Source organism: Streptopelia decaocto (assembly GCF_964273445.1).
Source record: "Streptopelia decaocto genome assembly, chromosome: 8".
In the NCBI taxonomy this organism is placed as follows: Eukaryota; Metazoa; Chordata; class Aves; order Columbiformes; family Columbidae; genus Streptopelia; species Streptopelia decaocto.
In genome coordinates this window covers 510,137-529,053 of record NC_138662.1, presented here as the reverse complement: position 1 = coordinate 529,053, position 18,917 = coordinate 510,137, and the positions used below count along the sequence as shown (strand labels likewise).

Sequence of the window (18,917 nt, the reverse complement as noted above, 5' to 3'; positions counted from 1 at the left end):
TTGCAAGAATAGACTAGACTTGAAACAGCTCTATAAAGATGTGCAAAGAAGAAACCACACCGCTAGGTTTAATGATTTCTTTGTTGCACATTTAAATGAATAATTATTTATTAACATTGCTGCAATGTAATGTTCAAACTTGCTAATAAATGGTCTTTCGACCAAAAAGCTTAAAATGTTTTCACCTTTCTGTGACACAGTTCTGTGAATTTACTTTCAGCTCTCGCACTACAAATCCATCAACGTGTTTTGCTTTAACCGGCAGACTGAGCAAAGAGGCCAAAATCTTCACTGGCTGACAGAGAATTAAACTACAGGTTTTTATGCTTAAGAAAGAAAGAGCAGCACATGTGGACAGTTTGTTCTCTGGCTGCCCTACAGACACACAGACATCTGCCTTCACTGTGTCTGCAAATCCAACACTCTCCATATGATTAAAAGGCACAAAACCGGTTTTAGAAAGACCTCTACCCATCCACGTAAATATCTGCAAATAGCAAATTGACTTTGCTGTGGAGATTGCCACCCGTGATCACACGGAGCCGCTCAAGCGTCAGCAGCCCTGCAGCACGGACGGGACCGCCAGCAGCACCCTCTGTGGGTGGCCCTGTCACCTTCTGTCACCTAGATCCATCTCGCCAGGATGGCTCACACAACAGGACGGGTCAGTGCTGGCTCCAGGTTTCATCCAATGAAATGGGTTACACTACAGACTCCGACTAAATACAGGTTCTGACATTTCTAAAGTTTATGGTGCTAACAGACATTATGTTTGAACACTGCTAAATGTCTTCCCTGTCTGAGCTGAAGCCAGATTGCAGGTAGGTGTTCTTTAGCCTTGACCTCCAATAAGATCCCCTCTGGCATACAGGGAACTGCAATAACCAGCCAAATTCTAGCCCCTTGTTCAGTGCTATTGTACAAATCTTACGTTTAGTAATAAGCACAGAATTTTCTTGTAGTGCAATAAATATTCAGTAAGAAGTTCCTAATTTCTTTCTGTAAAACAGGCATGGAATAGCCCTGAAAGGTCTCAGAGACTTACAGTAAGCACGCTTTCAAAAAATTTTGCTTCTTTGTATATTCATCTTAGTTGTGGTTCATTCTCCAGAAGACACTTAGACACAATACTGAAGCTCATCTGCGCGGCTGTGTCTGCACAGGGTCAACAGGAGCTGGCAACCAGAGCTCATTTCTTTACCTGCTCCTCCCTGCAGTGTCTGCAGGTCCCGCCAGGGCCCCACGCTGCTGCGCAGCGGTATTGGAGTGGAGCTTGAAGGGGAAAACACGAGTGCAACTTCTACCAGCAACACAAGGACGAGGGGAAGAGAACTCTAATAGCATCAGAAAGCACGAAAGGGCAGTTAAAACACACCTGCCAAACAAAGCCAGGTAAGAATAGAGCAATAGCAGCAGACACATGAAGACAGAGAAGGAGAAAATCATCTGCAAAAGAAATGCAAAGCAAAACACAACACATGAAGGCACAGAATTACGTAAGCTTGGCAAAAGGAGCAAAAAAGGAAAATGTCAACAAACTTGCAAAAATGTATTTGGCTGTCCGGTCACAAACTGCGGGAAAAGAAACAAACAAGAACTGCGAGATTTACAATACTACCAAGTTTGTCAAAAGAAAAAGCCCCAGCCAGCCCTCCCCGAGAAGGATTGCAGAGGAGCAAGGAAATCAGTTTTGGCATAACAAAGTGTTCTGTGGCACTTCTCTTACATTTAGAACCCCTAATAACAATAAATTCATCCCATGCAGCAAAGTCCCAGCAATCTTTGGAAGATGTTTCCGTACGAGATGCGTTCACAGATGGAGCCCAATGTAAAAAATGCCAGGATCTTCCTTTCACATCAAGTCAGGATTTCAAATAAATACAGACTCCCCCAGCAGCACAGCAAGAGCTCATTGAGGTCACAGAGCTCACAGACGCTTTCCATACACCCATTATTGCATTGTAGCTTGTGCCACCTCCTCCACCTGAGTAAACGTGTAATTAATGTATGAGCAGATGCCTGAAGCCTTCGATAGCCACCACTGACAGGCAGCCTCCCAAGGCACACTGACAGGAGACCAGATCTGCAGCAGCTACAGCTGCAGCTGTTTTATCTGCATTGAGGGAACCAGAACTGCCACTGTGGAACTGGACTGATTGTGGACAAGAGGAGACTGAGGGGGGACTCGTTCCTGGGGATCAATATGGAAAGGGGCAGTGTCAGGAGGATGGAGCCAGGCTCTTCTGGTGACAACCAGTGACAGGACAAGGGGCAATGGGTGCAAACTGGGACACAGGAGGTTCCACTGAAAGATGAGAAGAAACTTGTTCCCGGTGAGGGTGGCAGAGCCTGGCCCAGGCTGCCCAGGGAGGTTGTGGAGTCTCCTTCTGTGCAGACATTCCAACCCGCCTGGACACCTTCCTGTGTAACCTCATCTGGGTGTTCCTGCTCCATGGGGGGATTGCACTGGATGAGCTTTCCAGGGCCCTTCCACCCCTGACATTCTGGGATGTTACAGGAATTTTCTTTCTCTTCAATCAAACACACTCGGTCTATACAACTGCAGCAATTCTGTAATCTCTGCAGCGTTGAAATGCTTATCACTACCTGAACCTAGAGGCAGCAGTCTAGTTACACCTAATTAATATGTAAAAGCCCGAGTTTAACTGAGATAAAGTGTTGTAGCTATAGCAGCCACAGACATTGAATCTTTCAGTCCCTCGCAAGTAAGCCAGGATCTGCACATCCAGGGTACTGAGCAGTTAAGTCCAGCGTGGCGGGAGCTCTGCTGCCCCATCAGCCTGCGCAGCGGAAGCCAAAACCAAGAGCAGGTTCAACTGAACACCTACACATGCAGATTTCACAGAAATCTTCATAGGAAGCATCCAAAAGGCTGCATGCAGGACAGAAGAGTTTATTTTTAAATTCAAACCAATACACTGGAAAACTGTGGAGTTTTTTTTTAAATATTCTCTCCCTAACCTGAATCATAAGCATGAGATTTCACCTATTACTGCAACCACTGCCATTAATTATCATGACATTTTCTAGTTACTTGCAGCCCCACTTGGCTTACCTACACCGTGTACTATCAGAAAGATTACACACAATCTCATAACACTCAGCTAGGGAATGTCTCACTTATTCCTTGAATGACATTTTCTAAAGGAAAACAGAGATAATAAAGTATCTAGATTGTTTCTTTAAATAATATCAAATCATAATTTTAGGTATTAATTCTGCCCTTTTTTCTTTTACTATTATAAAACTTAAATGTAATAAGGTAAGGAATGGGGTAAGGAACAGCTCTGCATGCACTCAGTAACAAAGAACTTAGTCTTTATTGACAAAACTCAGGCTTTACCCCCAGGTAAGTTGCTTTCTTGACATTCTCAGCAGCATCCAAGTGAAATCCATCTCACCAGCCAGGTTCACGCATTTTTCGTGAGGTGGGTGGGAACTACTATCACAGAAGCGAAATAACAGCACTGTAATAATCCCAGATCGTTAACATATTTCAGTATGCAAACATCTCACCACAGACATTCACCTCAGTACTTCCTTTGCCACGACTGCTGGCATCTGAACTTTTCAAAGGTTATATGGTGGTCTGAACTTCTGACGTAAAGGTCTGTGCATGTCCTGACACCAGCAAACACAAGCTCTAAGACTTGTCTTCAGAAATATCTTTAGTACGTGCCCGGTATCCCACCCCCACGCCCCCATCCTTAATGTACCTGCCATCGAATAGGAGTTTGCTGGCTGTGTTGGCAGGCACGGGAGCCCCCGCTGTCTGCAGGCGCAGCACGGGGAGGTTCCGCTGGCAGGGGCGGGCGCGGGGGCTCCGGCGCAGGGTGCATCTGCTCGGGGCCGCAGGCAGAGCCTGCACGCTGAAGCAAACACCTGCGACTCCGAAGAACTCGGACGTTGCATTCTAACTCGCATTTTATTTGACAGCCCTTTTCAAACTAGTCCAACTTGCCCGACTCCTCCTCTTAGCATTTCCATGTTACTCCTGATTTTACACTGATGTAATAATAATTTTTCATTCCTTAAAGGCTCATTCCACTGGACACCTTATTTTTTTTTAATTTTTCCTACTGTAATAAAAATTGCAACTCACTTTTGCAACTCAAATTTTACTGGCAGCAAATTTCTCACCAATTAATAAAGATTGTTACTTGTCACTTTTTCTAGAGTCCTGATTTCTAATTTTTCATAAGGGATTTGAACTTGTGATCTTTGTTTTCGTAAAAGTATCACCCATGTTACCAAAGGAATTGTCCAGAAAGGCATCAAGAAAGGCGCCAGCAGATGGGAGGCCGAAGCGCGCGCTTGCTGACTTGCAGTGCAATAAGATGTGCACTACAGAAATATACATACATGTATGAGGTAGAACCTACTTTTCTTTTTATATGAACGTTAAGACTACAAATAATGTAAAATGGCAGGTGGTTCAATACCTTTCATCAGCGCTATAAATGTTGAACTGGTTTCTGACCAAGGAACTCGCAGAATAATTCTGCTAGGGTTTTCTAGTCACAGTTTAACTAAGTTTGGAACACAGCTTGATTCGCTGGCCTAAAGTACATGTAGGAGCCCAGTATGGGCATCAATGGTTTTCATGCACCCAAAACGAAATCAGGGATTTCACATAGGCAGAGTGTTTGAGCCAGGTTTAATTAAACAGGCTAGAATATAATATTAGCAAAACCTATGTCTTTGATCCCATTGCGTTATTTGAACAGTCATGAAATTGGCTGAATCAAAGGATCAATGGATTTTTACCCTCAGAGTATCTGTGCTGGGCTCGGGTTGAAAGGGGTTTGCAGGACTTGTTGCAGTGTTTACCGTTCCCAAATCTGATGAAGGTTCCATGGTGCTCCGGGATGAACACGGTTGTTCCTACATCCCCTCCTACTGCAACAGACAGAAGTCAAGATACTCCAAATTAAATGCCCAAACAAGCCCCTTGTGTTTGTACAGAAACTACTTTTGTGCTCAAGTTCCAAGTCCAGACTCCTCAACTGGGATCCAGCTAAAGTCCAGGCCACCTCTATTCAGAATGGGAGCAGCAACTCGTCTGCAGGCTCCCGCATCCGCATGAAAACCACTGCACGGAGCTACACAAGACTTGGAAAACAGGTGCTCGCTTGCAGCATGTGTCCTGTCTGACCCTTAAAATGTCTCTAGATGAGCTATTTCTGAGAGGAAATACCTAAGCGATGGGAAAGAGACTCTTGCTGAGGTTGTGCAACATTGGAGCGCTTCAAACAAACCTTGTTTTGGCTGTCGCATGGAGCAATGGCAAGGTGAAAAAGCTCAAAGTTAAAAACAAATCGTTCTTCTCTATGTTCAAACAAAATAAGATCAGCTTAAAAATATTTTCACTTCATTCCTATGTAGGCTGAGACAAACTGCAGAAATTTCAGCCAAAAAGGAAACTTTTGCACCAAGCAGAGATACAGATATGGCAATTCAGAAGGAACTGTTATGTCACACCTTCAAAAAGCTCCACCGTCATTCAAGACTATTTTAAAATTATTACAACTCTAAATTCAAATAAGACCTTATAAGCAAAATACTTTGTACTGGTTTGTGAAGTGTACTATATGGGACAAAAATCCCCATATATGGAACATGACAATTATTTCACATATGTAACCTTGTATTTCTTTTGCCAGGTCTTCCAGGTATTATAGTAAATTTTCCTACAACTCCTAGTTACTCCCAGCTGTTATTACAATAGAGAAGAATCAGCAGACACCAGTTCTGAGACAGAGATACCTTGTTTTTTGGTTCGGTGGAAGAACAGCCATGACACTAATGCCACCAGAAAAACGTGACAAGGAGGAATTCTTCATCTACTTTTTATTGCATGATTATTGCACACAAATGCTACTGTTATTGCTTCATTGCCCGGCTTCATCGCGTACAATGAATCAAAGCATTAAGAAATGCCACGCAGCATAGAAAATGTGATGTATTGAAGTAATGAATGCAGAAATGTTCAATATGTATTCTGAGAAGTTATAAAGGCTCTAGCTATCATTTATTCCCCACTGTAGTTTATTGCAACATAAAAGTATGAAAAATTAGCTGAAATAAGTCTACGTTAAAATCTGCTGATAATCTTTAGGAGGGATTTTCATAGTGTAAAAAAATAAACATCTTCAAGGCAATAAAAAGTATTGCGGTAAAACTTCTGTTCAGCATGAAAAACACTGACAAGCCTTCTTTTCTTACCCAGACGCTAGAGGAAAAACTTATGGAGCTTTGGCTATTTATAACAAGTGGTATTTGAAGTTTTATTGGCTCTTGGGCAACTGAACTCTTCTGCTAAAGCAACAGCGATTGCACCATTGACAATCATCTTTTACCGCACCACATTTTAACTTGTTGCTGCTATGGTTAGCATTCTATGAACCAAAAAATCACCACGTTCTAACCACACCACTACAACACAAGTAGAGAAAAACTGAATTGGTTTCTATACTAAAAGTGGCAAATATCAGTGATTCTCAGTGATGACTCAGGGTGTAACTGAACAGACTGACTCCTACCCCATATGCACAAGGTTATGAAAAGAGCTTTCAAGCGAGGAAACGCAGAGCTTCACATGTCCTTGCAGAAGCACAGCCCCAAAACTGTCACAGCAAAACACTGGCTACAAGTCTGTTTAAGCTACGTTCAAAACCACAAATATGAAAAATATTCTCAGCTTGCTTTTCCCAAACTGTGAATAAACACACTTTCCTCACTTGAGGAAGCATGTTAGCGATGGATTGGCTTTCCGTTAGTGTCCTCACTTATTTCATTATTTGTACTACAAATATTTTTTCTCCACACGGCCTACACTGGCTCTTTGAAAAAAATGATTTAAATATCTTAGTTTACTTTTGATTCCTTTCACTATTGCTTCACTGCTCTGCTAAGTAACTTTGTAGCTTGATACTCAATGTTCAGGAAAGGGAACTACAAGCAGCGCTCCAGGCTGGGCACAGAGTGGCTGCAGAGCAGCCAGGCAGAAAGGGACCTGGGGGACTAATGGACAGGAAGCTCAACAGGAGCCACCAGTGTGCCCAGGTGGCCAAGAAGGCCAATGGTGTCCTGTCCTGGATCAAAACCAGCGTGGTCAGCAGGACAAGGGCAGTGACCCTTCCCCTGTGCTCTGCATTGGGGAGGCCACACCTGGAGTATTGTGTTCAGTTCTGGGCCCCTCAGCTCAGGAAAGAGATTGAAGTGCTGGAGCGGGTCCAGAGAAGAGCAACAAGACTGGGGAAGGGACTGGAACACAAGCCCTATGGGGAGAGGCTGAGGGAGCTGGGCTTGTTTAGTCTGGAGAAGAGGAGGCTTAGAGCTGAGCTCAGCACTCTCTAGAACTACCTGAAGGGCAGTTCTAGCCAGGTGGGGATTGGGCTCTTCTCCCAGGCATCAGCAATAGGACAAGGGGCCATGGGCTTCAACTCTGCCAGGGGAAATTGAGGCTGGAGATGAGAAAGCAATTCTGTGCAGAGAGAGTGGTCAGGATTGGAATGGCTGCCCAGGGAGGTGCTGGACTCACCGTCCCTGGAGGTTTTTAAACTGAGATTGGACATGGCACTTAGTGCCATGATCTAGTCAATGGACTGGAGTTGGACCAAGGGTTGGACTGGATGATCTCTGAGGGCTTTTCCAACCCAGTCAATTCTGTGATTCTGTTAAACAAGCAAGCAAGCAAACAACCAAAAAAGTCACAAACTGGTTTTGCACCAGCAAAGTTTCCAGTGCATCACTTACCACCCAGGGCTTGTCACAGAAGTTATAGATGGACTCCAGCGAGTTGACGCTCGGGATGCCCGCGTACTGCATTCCAATGACCAAGTTACGGAAATCCTCATTTTCTGCCATGCTGAATGAATGTTGGCGAACAAGGACAAAATCAGGCCTGAATGACCTAGGGAAAGATATGTTGGTAACAGTCAGTGATCAAAATGTTTTTCCTTCAACAGCAAAATCTTATCAGGGAAACACGTCTAGCTGACGGACACAGAAGTACTAAAAGACCTCTCAAAACAAAGGGAAATGCTACGAGACAGAAAGAATTATTAGGACATTACGAAAAACTGTACTGTATCATTTCTCAACCGCTGATCAGAAAACATCAGCATCCAGTCAATAATGCGACTCCATTAAGAGAAGAGACAAATCACCCTGGTTTTTAGGCTGTTTTTCCACTCCAAGATAAATCACATTTGAATAAAATCACAATTCTGATTGCGTTCTTAGTTTATATGCACCATGAGCAATGACAACCAAAACCGAAGCAGGGAAATGTCTCTGCCAGAAACTAAAGCTCCTGAAGAACAATTTTTCTTCCATAGCTTGTGTCAGACTGTTTGCACAGATGAAGCAAACCCCACTGCTCCCTACAGGATCACACCAGAGCTGGAGATAACCACAACCTTTGGTCGAGACACTTGTCAAAATGCATTTCTGAACTCACAACTGCGCTTTTTTGGTTTTTGGTCCTCTTTCTTGTATCTAATCAGGATTTCCCCTTGGCGACCCCTGTGGCCTCTTGTCCTGTCACCATCTGCACCTCATGCAAACCCTGACACTGCGTTACCGAAGCAGGTTATGGAGAACACAAGACACAACGAAACAGGTCAGGGGCAACTGGCTCCTAAACTTGACTGTTGAAAGATTCTCCTCCTTATCTCAATTTTGCGGGTGGAAAAAACACTGACTAGCTTGAAGCTATCAGCCTCCTGAAGAGGTATAGGATAACTGCAGAGTAAATTAAATTAGTCTAGTAAATTAGTGTAATTATTTACATGCTTTGAATGATTCTGAAGTCTCACTTTGGTAAAACAAAACCAAACCAAAATGATTAAAATTCACATTCAAATTTCTTAAGCAGTTTTGAGATTGGAGCCTGAATGCAGCAGTCATTGTATATTCGCTGGGTTCTGAAGTCGGCTTTCCAACATAACGCGTGACTCGGCAAAGCAACGTTGTACAGATTTACTGCCAGGAGTCAATCAAAGGGCACTGCAGACCAGTGACCAAAACTTGTAAATAAACGCTTGCCTTTAACATGTTTCAAAAATAATATTTCTAGCATTGTTCTGAGAATTGGTGATCGAGGCTTCACGGTGGTGTGCCAAGCGTTCCAAACAAGGCAACTCCATTTCCTGGCACAGCAGGAGTGTAACACTTAGAGGACTAACGATGCCTTAATCAAACCTGCAGACTCAGTGAAAGAAAAAGACCCCTCTATTGTTTAAAACAGCGCTACGGGGTTCACACTTCATTGCAAACACAGCACTGGTCTTAAATAACAGTAAAGAACAGAAAGTATCCATTAAAATACTGATTTAATGAAACAATGGGGGAATTGGGGAATGTACTTTTACATACACACACACACATATATATAAATATATATATATAAAATTTACTTTGCAAAAAGTCTTCAAAGGGACATGATACATTTACACAATTGTTCTAGTTCTGTAATTACCGCTGGGCAGAATGACTGTGTATACAGAAGGTCATGAGAAAAATTTTAATCCTGGCTTAATTGTTTGTAAGATCCAAAAATCTCAGCATTATCTCATCTGGGTGTTCCTGCTCCACGGGGGGATTGGACTGGATCAGCTTTCCAGGCCCCTTCAACCCCTGACACTCTGGGACTCTGTGATTTTTCATGGTTTGATTTCCATTCACAAAAACTAAACCAGCAGGTGCTTGTTGCACAGTTTTTTCCTCCTAAACTAAGGCAGTAAAATTTTGTCCTTGCAGTTGCAGATTTTCCTGGCTAATCGTGCTGGCCGCAATGCGGCCACCACAGGGCAGGTGTGATCTAGGGAGAACCGTTCCCCACCGTGTAAGTGCAGCGGCGCTGGGGCAGCTGAGGCACGAGCGGGTGAGCGGAGGCGCGAAGGCACAGCTCGTGAGGAACGGCACCGCACAGCCGGGGGCCGCGACACAGCTCTCGAGTTTCAATGAATTGCCCGTTGACAAATGGTGATGCATTGAAGTGACTGATTCACTTACCTTGAGAAGGAAATGTTTACAGGTGTGTACCTAAGTTTCTAATCGTATACCTGTGTGTCTCTATATGTGAGTGTTTTAACTCTTTTGTGAGTACAGTGTGACCCTTGACGTCATCAAATCCATAATCAAGTTGCTGATTTAACTATAACAAATCCCATTGAATTGTTTTAAATCATTTTGTTAATCAGCTGTTGATTAAGCATTATTAGAAATCACATATTAGACTTGTGATCTACCCCAGTAACTTTTAAAGCGCTGCTAAACCAAAGCAGCGTTAACATTCCATTGCGCTACGCTAATATTTTGCTCATAAATCCACGACACGAGGTCACTGTGGAGCTCATATTAACAACACATAGACTTTTCACCTCAGTATTCAGGCCTTCTTGGTCATATGCTCACAGTCCACATTCAATGGGAACTCAGATACCAGTGGGACCAGCAGTTTCTCCCAACTCTCTTGAAAGCTGAGACAGACAGAAACAAAAGCACATGCCACACATCCTATTGTCTGAGTCATGTTTAACACTGGATTTCTAACGAAGTTTCTTATCAGCTGAACATATAAAGTAGCATCCATCACTGCCTCTGCATTCCTTAGTGACACAAGAGACAGTAAACATCACAAACCAACTAGGCTTAAAGCAACAAAGTCCAGCACTTATCTGAAGATACAGAACATTAATGAAAAATCATTATATTGTGTATCTGGAGAAGCTGTCACAGGAACAGAGACCTGCTGTCCCACGGTGTCCATACCCTTGTCACACCAGAACACACACGCACAGGTACCTCACACAGGCTGGAGGGAAATTCATCAGCCCAGCGCTGCTGGGTTCAATCAATTACCCACAAAAACATGATAAAATCCTTTGTCATCTCATGATCAGAGATATCAGATGACATAACAAGAGTTCTCTGTTTGCTAACATCAGCAAACTTTCTCATAAACTGCAAATACGATGCTATTTTCTGGAGGTTCCCAACTCACATTAAGTACTCCACTAAGGAGCAGTGATGAAGATTTCCTGGCTCCAAAACTGCCATTGTTGGGGAAAAAACACCCTCAATCCTAAAAAAATATGATAAAAAAAATTTTAAAAAATCTCTTACTCTTCTAACAAAATTATCTTGTGGATTTGGCATAAGTGGTTGTTGTACTAAGATGCGGCGTTTTTAGAACACACAGGAGATTAAACAGTTGCAAGTTTTAAAGCATAAAGTACACTTGCCAATAGTTTTTTGTTGATTTTTTTTTTATAAATGAGTAGAAATGTTCTAATCTTTTATCCAGACAGATGCTGTGCAAAAATATGAAGATGCTGTATGCTGCCCAGCCCCCTGAACCCTTACTCGGGCCTAAAGAGAATCAGTAGAGTAGCAGGTTTGATCTACCTTCCTGCATGCAATTGTTCAGCCAAGCAACTGCTACATCTAACTTATACAAAATAGGAGTAATTCTCACAAATTAGCTAAAATATAGGATTGTCTGAAATAATTTTGCTAATGCTTACTTAAGCTTTTACTTGGCCCAGATGTACCCCTGTTTTCTCCTCTTATATTTACAGGGCTGTTGGTGTCCTCACTGAAAAATAAACCCCTGACTTGCATTGGAATAATCCTTTTTGGACAAAACAGCCTATTGGGAAACCTCAGGCCTTTAAATGGAAATCTTTCAAACAGACAGCGATATTCCAGTAACTATCCTGAGAGCAGAGCTGTGACTTGGCCTGTTTCTACAGGAAATATTCAACACTGGATATAAATACCGCTCATCTGGAAAGGTCTGGTGTGTACAAAATCACCAAAACTGGCTTTATTTCTGAGGCAAAGATCAGACCCAAATCGATAACCCGCACTCCCCATCTTTATGTTCTTTATACCAGACTTCATCCCCACCTTAATCCAATCCACTTTTCATGTGACCGAAGCATGGAGAGATCTCCTTCCTGTCCCAAGCAGATTTCTGCATGGGGCAGATCCCTCGTTTCCACTCCCCACGCCAACAACCCCTATGGCACATATACAAAAAACCATTCCATACCTTTTACATGCAGACATGATGCCATTTACTGCTTTTTGCTGTTATTCTGTTTCATTTTTCTTACCTGACAACTTTAGTGCCATTTCGAAACACTTGGATGTCTACTGCGTAATTGCCATCAGCATGGGCTATCAAGTTGATTTCTGAAAATTCTGCCTATGAAAAGAAGACTCACATCAGTCACTCTGGCTTATTCAACCTTTATTTTCCCAAGTCCCTCCTTTTAAGTATTAGTATCTGAACTGCCGACAATACCCACTTGGAATAAATGAGCACTAACAGGATACTAATCCAACAATCTTTGCCATGTATGACACATCGCATTTGAATAAATTCTAACACAAAGAAAGCAAAAGAAAGACTTTATGAAAAAGGACTGTGGGGCAGTAAAAAGTGTATTTCCTTGTTCATGTCTGCATGGAAGTGCAGATATTGTATCTTTGATTTTTATGGAGCCATCACATAGAATATCAGAGATTCAGCCAGCATTTACATGAAGTTTTGAAGAAAACAGTACAAAAGCACTGCTAAAACAATTATGATAAATCAAACATCTTCCTATAGCACTTAGTGTCTCTTCATATATTTTACCCCTTTCCACTTCCTTGATGTGCATTTACTCTTTTAAAATGATCTGGTGCTAATAAACAATGGACTCATGAAATTCACAAATAAATAACTTTTTCAAAGCATCTTCTCACACTGGAAATGGGGAATGTAAAAGGAATCACTTCCATACTCTGAATCTACAGTTATCTGAAACAAAAGGACAGGATGTTTTTTATTTATCCACAGTCTTTCATCAGCTTAAACTCTCAAGGCACTTTACAATAACATTACACAGCAGAATAATTGAAATGCAGCCAGCTGTCTTCCAGTGGATAAATAAAAGCGTCTTTGCTATCGCCGACACTCATACAGAATAGAGCGCGTCAGAATCCTCTTGAAAAATGGCACCACTGGAAGCCCTCCCAAGGGAAACCTGTGGGAGCCCTCAGAATCCCGTGTGCAGCTGAGCAAGCTCTGACCCCAGCACCGTGCACCTCCAGAGCTTCACCAAGTGCCTGATCTGCAGCACCCATGGCTCCCCATTAAACCCCACACGCTTACATACTTCTTGGATCAGTGTTGTGATGTTCTGAACGCAAAGGGCAGTTGTAAGATTACTGTAAAAACCAGCAAATGGTGAGAGATTGAAATATTTGTATAAGTGCCAACAATGTTAAAGAATCATTTAAAATCTATTTAATCTGAGATTGACAACTGAGCTCTCGAGTTAATAAATCATATTATACAATGATGAGGATTCATAATATAAATTATGTACTTTAAAAGCTTAGTACATAACACAAGATTTTCTATGTTATAAATAAGATGCACTAAGGAGTATAAAAATAAAATAATGCTCTCTGGTATTAGTGCCCTTGTGGCCAGGAAGCCAATGGGACCTGGGGTGGGTTAGAAGGGGGTGGTCAGTAGGTCAGAGAGGTTCTCCTGCCCCTCTGCTCTGCCCTGGGGAGACCACACCTGGAATCTTGTGTCCAGTTGTGGCCCCTCCGTTCCAGCAGGACAGGGAACTGCTGGAGAGAGTCCAGCGCAGCCACCAAGATGCTGCAGGGAGTGGAGCATCTCCCGTGTGAGGAAAGGCTGAGGGAGCTGGGGCTCTGGAGCTGGACAAGAGGAGACTGAGGGGGGACTCATTCCTGGGGATCAAGATGGAAAGGGGGAGTGTCAGGAGGATGGAGCCAGGCTCTTCTGGTGACAACCAGTGACAGGACAAGGGGCAATGGGTGCAAACTGGAACACAGGAGGTTCCACTTGAATTTGAGAAGAAACTTGTTCCTGGTGAGGGTGGCAGAGCCTGGCCCAGGCTGCCCAGGGAGGTTGTGGAGTCTCCTTCTGTGCAGACATTCCAACCCGCCTGGACACCTTCCTGTGTAACCTCATCTGGGTGTTCCTGCTCCATGGGGGGATTGCACTGGATGAGCTTTCCAGGGCCCTCCAACCCCTGACACTCTGGGATGAGCAAAAGGACACCGAAGTAATTGTTAATAACTGCATACGATTGTCAGAGTGCTGACCTGCTACAAAGTGATTAGTAGGGGTCCGAAACTTTCAGTCTCTTATTGAGATCTTATTAAAGGTAGTTCTGGTCCTACAAGACCATATGATGGAAATTCTACACTTACACAGAGCTTTTGTTAATATTAAAGAGACAGAGTGCACAATGTCCACTGCATGGGCTGGTCTAGGTGGATTTGGGACAAAAGAGCTCTGCTTCTTTTTCCCATCTGTCCCTTAAACCTCCTGAAGAGCCCTGGCACAGCCTGTCCTGCTTTCAAGCCAAGAACATCAGCAGATATTCAACGGGTAAAGAATTCACAGAGCTGGATGCTGTACTGTTCCAGTGGATTTAGACAGGTTGAACCCACACAGCTCGTGATAATCTTCCCTCACTCTTCGGAATTCCAATGACAACACAATTCAGTTTAAGTACTAAAGCCTCTTACAGTAGCATCTATTTGTATAACTACAGATTGAAAGGCAGTGAAAATACTTATTTACCCCTCTGGTTTCAGATATCTAGCACAAATAAAATATCCACAATTCGAATGCACCCTGAATTATATCTCCATATTTATTCGGTGCTTTTTCAAAAACAACACACATGCTGGCAGTGCAAGCAGAGTGCACGTGTGTTTGTAAGTGAAGGGAGCAGTGACACAGAAAGGCAACAAGCAATTCATGGAGTGTCTGGGAAATTCACAGTCTCTAAGCAACACATTTTGAAAACTGCATTTTTGAATGTTGTGCAAATTACAGTCAGAATCCTCCAAAAAGAACTACGGTAGAATGAAACAATTAAATATTTGAGTGTCCTACTTAAATTGTGAGAAGTTTTTTTTAAGTCCAAAGGACAACGTAGCTATCTATACATGTATGCATATAGAATCATTGAGGTTGGAAAAGACCCTTAAGATCACTGAGTCCAACCGCCAACCTGGCTCTGCAAAGTTCACCACTAAGCCATGTCCCCAAGTGTCATGACTACACGTCTTTTAAATACCTCCAGGGAGGTATGTATTTGTATATATATGTGTATTCATATGAATACAGAAATATAAAAATAATGTTCAGTCATTTAGTTACCTGTTCAACCTTTATATCATATTCTCCATGGACCTTTTTTCCACGAAAAGCCTTGGCCCTGCAGGAAAAAGAGAGAGAGAAAATCAAGGATGTCTGTATCTGTAACCAGTAGCTACATAGAAGCTTCCTGTATGGCTTTTAGTGTCTCGAAAATACACATATATACTTATTGAATCTACCACTACACATAAACAGTTCATCCTTGTATCATTAACATCCCATCACGCAGTGTTTTGTGATAAAAAGCATAAATAATGTGATTTTCAACATTAAAGTGTATATTAAAATATACTGAAATACATATTTCACAACTAGTTATCAATGTAAAAACAAGTACCACTAAAAAGATGCAATCCTGCCCTCAGTAAAGTCAACAACGCCAGTGGAAATTCATTTCAATGTAAACAACATCCTAACGACCATTCATGTTAATCTTTGTCCAAAGAGCTTATTTAGAAAAAACGGTTTATTGGAAACACTACACTTGGAAACTTTCTATTGTTTCGCAGGAACACATCAGGGGTAGCGGAGACTGTTGTCATGAAATCTGTGGGTGCCTGATGTACTAATCAGTTCTGCTTTCTCTGGACTATAACCTGAGACACTGCAATTAACCTGAAGGAGAGCTGAGAGGAATGACTGTGCATCAGCACTGCAGTGATACAGCAGCAGTGAGCTCGCTGAGCCCAGGCCTGCCGAGCAGACGCGCTGCAGGGCCCGCCAGCTGTGCCCGGGGCAGCCTGGACCTGCGCTGGACCCAACAGAACTGAACAACCACAAAAGCCGTTGGTAACGACCTCACCGGTGAAAGAGATGTATGCTGCACGTCAAAACAATTCATTATTGCTTTGGGAAAACCCTTTTCCCACTGAGCTCCAGAAGAGTGTCACCCTGGTTTCAATGGTGGAAGAACCAAACTCCAGCATAATTAATGGCAAACACTGCCTCTGGCAACATATTTCTGACGGATATCTTAGGTGTCGTTGGGAATGGATGGCAGAAAGCAAAGAAAAGGTTTATACTGAAATGACGTACAAAAACATTGCCTAACAATTAGTTCTGTACAAATACGCAATTGGTAAGAAGATAACAATGAAGAAAGTGTTTCCATTACTGGTTTATGCTGTTTTCTTGTAATAAACACATATGAAATGTGAAGTTTGAAACCCATGGCTTGATTATAGGAGGTGCATACTCACATGAAGTTATCAGATATCTTTGCCAATAAAAAAGTAGAAGTTAAACACACTGTATCACTATTATTCATCACTTATTTTTCTTTCCAAACTTGTTTGAAATTCCATCTGGGGAATAACAAAATTACCTCTTGACAACTTTGAAGATGTCTAGACATGGCTCAACTTACGACCAAGCTGTTGATGCTGAAGCGCCAGCAGGAGCAGGTTAACCTCACAGTGCAGGAGACCCAGGACAAGCGTATACCCTGGGACAAGTTCACAAAAGCAGAGCAGAGGGCAAGGGGTCGTGTTCAGAGATACCAGCACATCTGCCTCCGAACAGCAACCGACTCACAACAACACACAACTTCAACGCCCTAGGGGAAAAGCTACCATTTACCACTGAAAAAACATTTAAAACTCCCATTTGGATCCCCATGAGCGCCAAGTCCATTGCACATATTGGAATGTGCTCAAAACATCAGTTAATTATTAATTAGTGAGAAGCTATTCCTTTAAATGCAGTCTTCCTACTTCAACAACATCTAGATGAGGCAGCCTTTAAACAACTGAACTCTGGCACGACTCAGATTTCAACAAATGACTTCAGCTTTGAAAATAAACAGCAATAGTAAGCACCGAAGTTAAGCAACACGGGGCTTGAAAACAAATGTGACATTTAAACATTTAAAGGGACTTAATAGCAAAGCAGCTATAACAAACAACTTTTATAAAAATGTCAAATATTCAATAATATTTTCCAAATGCTGAGCCACAAACTGCAGGAATTTGTCTCGATATCTTGAAAAAATACCTTACAGCAAAATGTTGTAACATGATCATTTCAGAACAAACACTAAGAAATTCTTGCACGAGTTTGCTGTGAAATAGCACCTAGCGTTCCTTTTATTTACTAAGGAAATACAGACGTGTCCTGCTTGAATTACTTCCTATTCGCAATATAAGAAATGTGCAATCCTACCATAAAAACATCTATTCCATGCATATATTGCACGGGCAGGGTGAGAGGAGAGCTGTCACATGAGGGAAGTTACCAAAGCGCAACACTACTAACATGAGTCACAATCTCCTCAAACTATGTGAAATATTTATGCATTTCTTGCTTCACAATTCATTTTCTGGATAAAAATCTTGCACATTTAAAATTAAACAACCATAGAATATACAGTTGCCACAGATACAGCGCAATATGAACTCATACTACCTGCTGAACCTCGGCGAGGACAACAAATCAAGCGGTAATCACGAAAAATGTTTCAAATATATACAAACAACCTGAAATATTTCCCTCAAACTTCACAGCATCTACATATGTTTCTGCAGTATCTTGCTATGCCACGAATCCAATGTGCTTTCATTTTATATAAAATAACAAAATATTAAAACTGGTGCTACTTTCCACTGGCAGCAAAAGCAATAGTAAAATGCTTTGCTAACATACAAGGGGTTTTAACCTCTTCGGTTTGCATTGTTTCACACCGCAACACAAAGCTCATCGGTGACAGGTTGTGTAACAGCACACGGGGGGGCCGGCGCGAACCCTGCCCACCCCGCACATCACCGCACACCCCAATACCCGCACATCACCGCACACCCCAACACCCGCACATCACCGCACACCCCAACACCCGCACATCACCGCACACCCCAATACCCGCACATCACCGCACACCCCAATACCCGCACATCACCGCACACCCCAACACCCGCACATCACCGCACATCACCGCACACCCCAATACCCGCACATCACCGCACACCCCAACACCCGCACATCACCGCACATCACCGCACACCCCAATACCCGCACATCACCGCACACCCCAACACCCGCACATCACCGCACATCACCGCACACCCCAATACCCGCACATCACCGCACACCCCAATACCCGCACATCACCACACACCCCAATACCCGCATATCACCGCACACCCCAACACCCGCACATCGCCGCACACCCCAACACCCGACACCGGCACTCGGACTTCTGTGCAAATAACAGTGTGAGCCCAGGGTTCCGTTCACTCTGAACACCGATTTCTGGTTATGTCTGAACTGGCAACTCATTACTGACCCGATCAACAAGAAAAGTGTGCGTTCAAAAATAACTATAGCACCAGCTTCCTGCATCAGGGCAAAAGTCTGCTGATCATCTAGAACGGTAGCACCCTCTAGAGCACACCAACTGCGGACCGTCAACATTTATAAACAGCTAGCATAATTCAGGTAGGATCACGTACATATATATATATATATCTGTATACACAGAGCAGTCTCAAATAACTCCTCCAGTGGAACCACCACGTGCGTGTGAAATTGTGACAGACTATCGACCCAGAACCAGCCAGCCTCCCACACACCGCCCCCACCACTGAACAGACAAAGGTGAAGAGAAAGCAAGCCCAGCATTCATGTTTAAACCCGGTTAGAAATAACTCATTACCTAATTCCATTTTTAAAAGAAAAAAATAAAAGCGAC

The 18,917-nt window shown here is 42.9% G+C and overlaps 1 protein-coding gene across 2 annotated transcripts in view; it reads right to left on the bottom strand.

Annotated features, from left to right (window-relative positions):
* SYN2 (synapsin II) overlaps positions 1 to 18,917 on the bottom strand; it is a 183,189-nt gene that overhangs the window by 97,664 nt on the left and 66,608 nt on the right. For both annotated transcript variants that reach the window (XM_082060189.1, XM_082060190.1), the window contains exons 2-4: positions 15,236 to 15,293; positions 12,150 to 12,241; positions 7,780 to 7,936 (exon numbers count right to left, since the gene is read on the bottom strand). In XM_082060189.1, the coding sequence (XP_081916315.1) occupies positions 7,780 to 7,936; positions 12,150 to 12,241; positions 15,236 to 15,293 (307 nt within the window). The remainder of the gene's footprint in view (positions 1 to 7,779; positions 7,937 to 12,149; positions 12,242 to 15,235; positions 15,294 to 18,917) is intronic.